The 10,913-nt window shown below is 35.4% G+C and overlaps 1 protein-coding gene across 1 annotated transcript in view; it reads left to right on the top strand.

Annotated features, from left to right (window-relative positions):
• Positions 1 to 10,913, top strand: part of PTPRR (protein tyrosine phosphatase, receptor type R) — a 352,189-nt gene that overhangs the window by 164,606 nt on the left and 176,670 nt on the right. The window contains exon 3 of the mRNA XM_027873737.1: positions 5,013 to 5,126. Within this exon, the coding sequence (XP_027729538.1) occupies positions 5,013 to 5,126 (114 nt within the window). The remainder of the gene's footprint in view (positions 1 to 5,012; positions 5,127 to 10,913) is intronic.

Genomic DNA, 10,913 nt, shown 5'->3' with positions numbered 1-10,913 from the left:
ACACACACACACACACACACACACACACACACACACACACACACACATATAATAATGTATATTATATAATCATGTGTGTATATACACATATAATCTATAGCATAGATTATATCTATGTACCATAGATTTATATATATATACATGCTACTATATATATCAGCACATATGCTACCATATATGTATATGTGTACTATATATACATATAGGCTATATACCATAGATTATATATACCACATGTGCTGACATCTATAAAACAGTGTATATGTGCCCCAAATATTTGTATTGTGTATAAATACATACACATGTGTTTTACATATATAATCCACACATATACAGTATGTATATGTATAAAAATATATATACATATATTCATACATATATTGGGATATATATACAAATATATATAAATACAAACATATGTATGTGTATATATTTGTATTCATACACACATTTTTAATTAACTTTATATTTTCATTGATAAAATCATAGATTAAACTCTGGATAAGACCTTAGAAACCATCTAATTGATGGTTTCATTTTACAGAGAACCAAACTCATGCCCAGGGATGTAAAGTGATTTGTTTAACGTCACAGAGCTAGAAAACATCAGCAGCAGGATTTGAATTCATGTCCTCTAGACTCCATATCCAGTGGTCTTTCTGTGATACCACAATAGTTTTCTTAAAGGAACAATTCGTGTTTCAAACTGGATTATGCTGCCAATTTAGTAGTTGTTCATTTACCATTCATTAAACTAATGAATTGAATTCTATTCATTAGCCCTGTCTGCTCATCCATGTGTGTTCACAACTGTACTGTTTCCATTTCTTTCCCTGCCTTTCTGAGGCAGCAGAGAAGAAATCACTGGCAAACCAAGGATTTCCTAAAAGCAGAGATAATTGTCAGGGTGGATTACATGCTGAGGTCTGTCTTTTGAGATCCTTTGAGAACACATACCTACGATATCCTCTGGCACAGTGTACTGAGAGAGAAAATTGGCCACCAAGTCTTCTTTGATGTTTGTATGGAAGCTGATGTAAAATGAAACAGAGTGCTCTTGTTTTGTTTTTGAGGTGGGGAGGGTGTCCAGATTTTAACAGATATAAAGAACTCTCAATAGGAAGTTTGCATCTATCAATGCATATCAGCAAATATTGTGCAATTTATTGTCTTAGATAGTTTCCAAACACACTGAGAATGTTCTCATTTTCCCAAGGTCACACAAGCAATATACATCAGGAAGGAAGGTCTCTTCTCTGAAACCAGCTCTTTATCTACAATACTAGAGTTACCTCTGAAGCACAGTTTATTCCAGCAAAATCCCTCATGTCTCATTTACATTAGTGAATGGACACAGAAAATTCCAGTTCTTACATGAAAATTATACTGTCTATGTCCTTTGCCTCAGAGATCCCACTGCTAGGCACATACCCAAAGGAGGTCAAAGACGCATCCCATTTATACCAAAATATTCATGGAAACACTTTTTTTTAAACTAGCAAACCAAGTCATGTGCCCACCCACTGTGTAATGACTAAATAAACTGTGGTCCATGAATATGATGGAATATTGTTGCACTGTAAGAGATGAAAATACAGAGAAATATGGGGAGATTTAAATCAACTGATGCCAAGTGAAATGAGCAGAATCAGGAGAATAATATGCATAATAACTACAATAATGGAAAGCAAAAGAACCCAGAATTATAATGATCAAGGTTAGCCTCGGAGAGAAATTGAAACAATAGGCCTTCTTCTCTTTATAGAGGGCTATGGGTGGCTAATATTGCATATATTGTGAGATAGTTTTGCCAAATTATTTTTCTTTTCTTTCTTTTTAGTCTTTGTTCCAATGAATGGTTTGCTGGGAAGGGAAGAGAAGGATGTATTCAGAAATTAAGCTGATATAAAAACAAAAGGCATCAATAAAAATAATAAGATTTTTTAAAAAGAAAACTAAGTTTCTCTTCTTTAAAGCGAATCAATGTTAACCACTCAATGTTGTAGAAGTCTGACCTCTGACATTTACCAGTTGTTTGACAATGGGAAAGTCACTTTCCCTTCTCTAGGTTTCATCCATAAAATATACTTCCTATTGCACAAAGTTGTTGTGAGGCTCAAATAGAATACCTATAAAAACACTTTGCAACCCCCAAAGCACTCTATAAATCAACTATTATTATTATTACTATTATTATTATTATTATTATTATTAACTATTATTATTAGTCAGATTTCATCTGATTGGAATCTTTTAAACAATCTCCTCTAATGTATTGAAAGGCTAGATAAATACATGAGCCTAAGTAGCAGCTCAAATCATACCCTCTGTAAGAGGACTTTTTTCAATCCCCTTAGTTTCAAGTGCCTTCCCCCTGAGATTATCTCCCAATCTCCCCATTGCTCCATATATCACTTGTGTATACCTAATTATTTACACATCCCCCCCCCACTAAAATGTGAGCTTCTTGAGGGCAGGGACACTCTTTTTACCTTTCTTGGTAGCCACAGTTCTTAGCAAAGTGTCCATGCTTTTAAGAAATTTTTTTTATTGATTGATTGAATAGCAATATTATTTTTTAAAAAATTTATTTTTATGAAGAACTTGTTAAACATCAACCAACTGTAATATTTCCATATGCTTTTGCATATATAAATGTATGTAAATAGAAAAAGAGTTGAATATGAAACTGAACTTCTAATATGTGCAGTTTGTTTTTGTGTACGTATTAAATTTAATATGTAGCAAAACTATCCTGTTTGTTAGTGTCCACTTCTCAATTTCCTTCTGCTCTCTTCTATGTATTTTTTAAATGTTTTATTGTTTAACTTAATTTTCTTTCTTCTTTTTAGCATCACTATCATTTCCCAAGGATTGTCCCCCAACTAGTCTTTCCCCTAACCCCATAGGAGTCCTCCCTCGTAACAAATCCTAGAGTCAGTTAAAACAAATTCATACATAGACCATGTCTGGAGATACAACACCAGTATTCTTCTAGTGATGTTAGATCGCTGTCAGTCAGGGAACGAAGTAGGCAATTTTAGTTGAGGACCACCCTGAGGGCAATGTGGAGGTGTGTGGTGGCCCCTAGCAGGTTGCAGATGGGTACAAATGAAGAATTACAAAGGTGAAGCAAATATGTCAAAGAAATATACAAGCAACAACAACAATCAAAATAATGGCCACTCACATGGGCGAGCGTGAGAGAGGGACAGCTTTTGCATTCCATTGGTATCCGCAGAATGTTAGGAGAACTTTGAAGGAGACTCCCAAAACGTTGGCTGGATTTTCTTCACTGAGCTTTTCAAAAGACACAGGAAAGAGTCCCAACATAGTCAGGGAGGGATGAGTTGCATCCATTATCATACTCATTGGAGATCATATCCACATTGGTGAGATCACAGACACATTGGGCTACCTGAACACACTGAGAGATAGGGTGATGTAATGGAAAGAACACTGGAAAACCAGAAGAAATCCTGGAAATCAGGAGAGAATTGGGTTCCAGTTCTGTCTCTAACACGACACAGGGAAATTATTTTACTTCTCTGACCCTTAATCTCTTCCTTTGTAGAATGGGGACCTGTGTAGTCTGCTTCACAGTGTTATTGTAAGATCAAATGAAATAATATATATTTTGCACACATAATATCCCCAAAGAGCATTGTCATCTTTAAGGTACTGTATAAATGTCAGGGATTATCAAGCAAAGGAAAAGGCAGATATAGGCCAGTTTCACTCGAATTCTAGACTGAAGGAAAATACATCTCCCATGGTCAATAATTTGCACAATAATTTGAGGCAGCATCCACCTTGCAAGGTCTGTGGGAGACCTGTGGTTTTAAGATCTCAACAATTTTTCGAAGTGAGAATTGACCTATTTGATGTGACATTATTCTAGGGGCAAATACTGTGTTTATTGTCATGGCAACTCTAGTGGTATATCTTGAAGGAAGAAAATAATTAATCCCTCTTTATTTCTCCTATAGGCTATTTTGACAAAGCGCATTTCAATTCATATAAGTTTGCCCTCATTTGAATGAACATTTCTTCTATAAAAATGATTATGATTAAATTAAACACGGAAGTCTCTGTGTCTCTTTGAGATGAAATGTGTGTGTGTGTTGAGGAAAAAATTACATTTGATTTCTAATACTGTCTTCTCAACTAAGAGTGCTGGAAAGTTTTAAATATTTAAGTTTTAACTTTTAGCTCAAAACTGTATTATGACTTTTGGGACACACTCTGTTTCCCATCTTTTCCCTGTAATTTGCTCCCAATTAAAAATAGAAACAGGTATCATATGAATTGTGAGATACTCAGAATCACAAGAGTTACCAGGTTCACTTAATAGCTAGTGAGTATATGAGACAGCAAAGTATAGTAGAACCCAGGAAATCGTTGGCATGAGATCTGAGTTTGAATCTTGCCTCTGACCTTGATTAGCTGTTGGACCCTAAGTAACTCATTTAACCTCTCTGAGCATCAATTTCTGAGACAATCATATTTCCACTAGCCATCTTAAAGGATTAAGATAAGAAAAGTGCTTTGTAAAAATTTAAAGTGCAGTTACCCCTTCCCTGTTGAGACTTTTCAGCATTGTGGTTTCGACATATCTCAGGTCAGCGCAAGAAATTAAATGGGAATTTTGGGGGAGTTTTGTGAAGTTGCAGATGACATGTGACGGCTAGCAAATGACACAGAAAACATTTAGAAATTCAGAAATGCATAAAATATATGTATAATATTATATAATATCAACATATTTTATCTTTTAATACCATACTGTTCCAGATTTCTTCTCTGGTATGAAGAAAGGGTCAAAAAAATTTTAAATAAATTTTCCAGGTGACAGGGGTGCTATGCTCCTAACCCCCATGATGTGGAAAGATAACTGTACTATCAAAATGTGTTATTACTAGATTAAAAACTTAACAAGCTTTGCCAAAGACTTGTTCACAAGCCAAGGACTGATTTGCTTGGTCGGTTTCTCTCTCTCTCTCTTTTTTCAGACGCTGCAAATGGACGTAAACAAGCTTAACATAACTTTGCTTCGGATATTCCGTCAAGGAGTGGCAGCAGCTTTAGGACTACTGCCACAACAAGTTCACATCAATCGCCTAATTGTAAGCTGCCCAGATGTTGTCTATCCAAATTGCAAGATATCTTTTAATTAGATAGTGTTTCATTACTTGGGGGAGGATTCTCTAGGGCTAAGCCTAGCTTACCCTCAATGTAAACATCCGTCTATTCTCACAGAAATAGAGCTAGAAGGGGCTATAGAAATCATCAACTCCAATTTTATAGATATAAGGAAACCGAAGCCATAGTTTAGATTAGTTACCTGAGATCATATAGGTAGTAAGCAGCAGAGTCAGGATTCAAATCCAGATCCTCTGGCTGAAGACATAAAACTGTTTTCCATGTACCACACTTCTTAAATCCTACTGAAGGCATGTACAATGCTCTCTCTCTCTCAAAAAAAAAATAGAAGTATATAACACTCTTCTAAGTTTAATTTGCAATATGAACATTTTCTCCATCACTTTCATAAATCTATATAATCAACAAAGCAATAAATCAATTCTTGTTTATAGCTCACATTGAAATTTTAATAATGATCTATCTCAAGATGCTAGGGGGTCGATTTGAGCTCAGAACCTCTTGACTCCAGGGTGGGTGCTCTATCTACTATACTACCTAGTTGCCTCTCCCAATACTTTTCTGCACATATCTTATAAGAAGGTAGATTCCCTTTCAACGGAAAAGCTGGCAACCACTTCTTAGGAATGTTTTATAATTAAAAATGTTCAAGAGCCATAGCTTCTGAGTAATTTAATCATTTTATTAATAAGGCCAGCAGGTTATTAATAAACAGTCATTTGGCCATCTCTCTTAGACCAAAGATAATCATGGCAGGAGGTTCACAGTTTATATACCCTTCCAATGAGGGTGGTTGATGCTACCCCATCAGCATGTTACTTTGTTTAGAAAAAATATCTCTATGTCAGACCACTCTGAGCTATACCAGACTTGGGTTATCTATTTTATTTTTTGGTGAGGCAATCAGGGTTAAGTGACTTGCCCAGGGTCACACAGCTAGTAAGTATCAAGTGTCTGAGGCTGGATTTGAACTCAAGACCTCCTGAACTTTTCAAATGAGTTATTTAGAAGAAGGGGAGAGCTTCTGAATCTCCCCAAGATAGTGGTTATTCATAATCCTTTCTCACAGTTTTACAGGGAATTCATGCTTCAGGTAGGGGTTGGACCAGGTGACCTTTAAGCATTTTTCTAATGCTCACGTTCTATGATTTTACACATTAATATATTACCCCAGTAGCCTATTTGTCTATGTACATACAAATATGCCATGCTTTAAAGAATAGTGAAATAATTTATTTTTCTTCTAGAAATAGAAATGTCATCCTGCAATGCATGTGGGGCTACTAATATCCCCTAAGGATATATACAAATGTTGTGTATATGCGCATGCAGCACGCATTCTGGATCTATGTTCCCAATCCCCACTCACATTGGCAAGCTAGGTCTCCAGAGTTCTGGTGATACATCCACCCAGGGCTCTAAGGTTAATCCTGAGGGGTTGATAAGTTGTTTTTTTTTTCTTTCTAATGTTATAACTCATGAACTCCCACCAGTACGTTTCTCTCCATGAATATCAGTTGATATCAATTAGCCAGCCAAATTTAATTTGCTTTTAGAGGTATTTACTAAGGTGTTAGAGTAGGAAAAGTTTGTACAAAATATCCCTCCAAAAGACTGTGTTATTCTCCCACCATGACATACAGACTCCCCCATAAGGTGGTCTCCAGCTTATTGGGCACATGTGGCAAACAGATGACTCTTTCATGAGTCCCTCATTAAGTTCCCCTTAGGTATATTGTAACATCTGCTGGGCTTCTTATAGAATTTTGAAGCCGCCTTTTCTCAGTCTTCAGCTCCCAATGCAGACAACACACCAGTTGTTCCAAGGATGCTACTAGGATAGATGGGAAGACCCAAATCACTTGACCCTCTGAGGTTAGGGAAGCTAAGGGAGAGAAAAAAATGAATCTGGTGTTCTAATCTCCCCACTCCTGCAAGTAATTCCTTCTTAGCAGGTTGGCTGGGAGGGTTACTACCAGTAAGATGCCAGGTATTCAAATCCCTGAGTTCCAAATTGCCTTGCTATTTTATATAGACCCTTCAGGGTATGATCAAGTCTTTCAACCAATTAAAGCAGACTTCCTACCAAACCTAATTGAGAAGCCTTTGATTGGTTGGTTCAAGCAGTGTCCACACAAGAAATGCTCACATCTCTTATTAGGTAATTAAATCTAGATATTGTCTCATCTGATAAATGTATCAGAACTAAAGGGGTGGGGCCATCCTTACACATATGCACACAGAGATATAAATATCCTCTATTAACATCTTCCTCTGCTGCCTTATCAAGGTGTGGAGGTGGTCCTGGCCCTCCAAGCTATGCCAAGAGAACACCAGTTCTAGAAGTAAAGACCTGGTGATGACCTGTGTGTCTGTCATCTACGGATCAGCCTAGCTGAGTGTGGAGAAGCTCGTCACCAGGTTGGGCACAGCGTGACTTTTTTTTTTTAACCACATCAAATGTTGAAGACCACCTGTTACCTCCAACACATTTTTAAGCAATTAGCATTGTGCTGGTAGCTGGAAACTGGGGATTCAAAGATAATAAAAAATCCCTGACCTAAAGGAATTTATCTGCTATTCACTTTGACTATCACAAAGAGATTAGAGTCTTCATTGATGTAAGATATGTGGCTTAGTGTTACACTTCAGCTCATTGAAACCTGAGTTCAAATCTTACCTAACATACATATTAGCTGTGTGACCCTGAGCAAGTCATCCAACCACTATCTGCATCAGTTTCTCTATTTGTAAATGAAGGATAATAATAACTCCCATCTCCCAGAGTTATTGTGAGGATAAAATAAGATAATATGTGTAAAGTACTTCGCAAATCTTAAAACATTTTATAAATATTAGCTACTATTATTATTATTATCCACACCAGGGAAATCATGGTGGATCTTTGCCATATTAAAGTTTATACACGTGTATAGCTTTAAAAAAAGTTGTAGTTTAAAAAATAGAAATGTAGAATTCTGTTTGTACATACATGCATGTAAAAGCTTATACGTATAATATAAATTATAGATTATATAATTATATATGATTATGTATATAACATATATAAACACATATGTGTTTTTATGTTTGTATAGACTTTAGTGACCTCCTCACAGTCAGTGTCTCTCCAATATTATTGACCACAAGAAATTCATGCCTTCTCAGACTGAAATCCTTATCCATGGACTCCTGTAAATATCTGCCACAGAATATCTCCTAGGGCTGCTAGGAGCCTTCTTCCATATTTTTTGATATTGCATGGGAGCCAGTTCAGCTTTTGGCCTTTCTGTCACTCTTACTACGTAACTTGGCCCGCCTCCTTCTCTAATCACACGTTGTGTAGAGATCTTTTATTTAATATCTTATACCCAAATAATATGTTCTCTGTACCATGATTAGCAGCTAATCTATCTATCTAGATGTGGTTTCATGTCAGAGAACAGCTTAGTGTTGTTGAAAATAATAAATAATTTCCCAGATACAAACCAGTCAATCTCTTTGTTCTGTTTGATTCTGAGCTCGATTCAGTGTCCATCTATAGCACCTGTCTGAGATATGTGTGCTGAAGTATGAATTCAAAGGATTGCCCATTCAGTTTTCATAATCTTGACATCATATACACACACACACATATATGGAGTATGATTTATATACATGTCTATGTAGGCATGTGTGTATACATGAAGAATAAGACATGCATGTATATATATAAATCTATACGTGTATACTTATACCCACTATATGTTTCCAAATATTCTTTACTAAAGTTGTGCTCCCTTTGTGTAAGTTTGTGCAGATATATGTGATACACACATATCCTTAGGGGATACTAGCAGGCAGGATGCATTATATCATGATATTATTCTTTCTAGAAGAAAGAATAAAAAAAATTATCCTTTCAAAAAAGTAATTTCCAGAAATCTCATTATCCCTTTATTGACAGTAAAAATGATTTTAACATATGCCTCATGTATACTAGTTAAACAACTGTGCATGGCTAGCATTAATATAATAATATTCAGTCTTCATTCATTGCTGTTGTATTCTATTAGGTGACAGTAGTATGGAAGGAGAAAATAGCTATCCTCAAATAAGAGAGGGTTGTATTTTTAAAACCATACTACCAGTATGGCATGGGTATTTCATTCCAGCTTTGAGATAAATATCTGGGAATATGAGGAATGAGTTAAACACACACACATATACACACACACAAGTAATCTATCATAGGAGAACAAGATGCATAAAGAAAAATATTGAAATAATTTGTTCCATGATAATATTATATAAGACATAAGAGGGAACACCTTTAGCCAAAATGTTTTCTCTTCTCCTTAAGAAAAAAGACACTAATGTTAATTATTTGTGGCAGGAAATTTTCTGCTTCCCTTTCTATTCATTTAAAGGAGACAGAAAGGGAAAAAAGATGATATAGAGAGGAAGGGAAGAGAGAGGAAAGAGAAAGAATGGAAATTGAGAATCAATTGAAAAGGACCCCTGAACTCATCTAATATAACCCCTATTCAAACTTTAATATCTGTGATAACCTAACCTAAGTTCTACTTACAATCTATAATATAGAGTTTCATGAGGAACGATGGGGGCAGGGACTAGATGGACCTATGATTTCATTGGTAGGGGGAATTCTCAGATAAGAAAGCTGAGAGCATTCTTAGATCAATGCAGTTCATTACCTTTTCTGTAACTTAGTTCTAGGGAGTTGCTTTGAGTCCTAAGCAACTAAGTTATTTGCCTAGAGATCCCATAGCCAGTAGGTGAAGGAATTGAGAGAAATTCAGTTCTTTCTGATTTTTAAGCTGGCTCTCAACCCGCTATACCAGTTATATCAACTCAAACTGAAAAGGATACCTGCAGGTGGCGTATTGACTTAGAAATTAACTGTGTTGTATTTTTACTTATTTTGTTAAACATTTCCCAATTATATGTTAATCTGGTCTCAATAGCCATTGGAACCACCAGAGTTTTTTAGGGTGCATGCAGCACACAGGAGTCTTACACCTTGTGCTATAAATGGAAACAAATAAAAAAATAAAATAACCTTAGAAGTGCTATAGAAAGCTGTTATTGTTATTAAATAGTTCAATAATAGGCAAACTAATTATTATTGTATAATACATGTCACTTTAAATATAACAAATATTCCTCAATCATCATCATCATCATCATAAATCCATAATAAATGCATGATCATTTTAAGTAGAACTAAGTATAGCTTTCCCAATTAAAGTAGGAGTAGAACCAAAATATCTTATTAACTATTTGATGTACATGCATGACATTAAGCTATTTGACTGTACTAAAAATATATATAATTTAACATTTCCATCAGCTTGTGAAATCTTTTCCCAGAGATATCAAATCTCATTTGGATTAGGCAAGCATAAAATTCTTAACATACACCAAAGAAGATAGAGACTGAAGCCTTTGGCCTTGAATCTAGAAGTCACATAGAACCAATGGCAAACTCCTTGGCCTTTGCAGGCTAGACACGTTGAACGTGAAGATATATATTTTAAAAGGCTATAACTAAATATGTTTAATGTATTAAGGAAATATTGGCATCCTAAGGTCAAAGATGAATGGGAAGAATACATTTAAAGCTATTAACACCAATGCAATGCCAACTCTAATAGATATTTTAAGTCCTTAATAAAACTCAGGGCCCATCAGGTTCTTAAGCTAGAGTTAGTGAGCTGTTTTATATTGATAACTCTATTTCAATATAG

This window comes from Vombatus ursinus, unplaced genomic scaffold, assembly GCF_900497805.2.
Source record: "Vombatus ursinus unplaced genomic scaffold, bare-nosed wombat genome assembly UNPS02003292.1, whole genome shotgun sequence".
NCBI classification, from domain to species: Eukaryota; Metazoa; Chordata; class Mammalia; order Diprotodontia; family Vombatidae; genus Vombatus; species Vombatus ursinus.
Note: the sequence above shows the minus strand (reverse complement) of the source record. Positions and strands in the feature narration are given on the sequence as shown.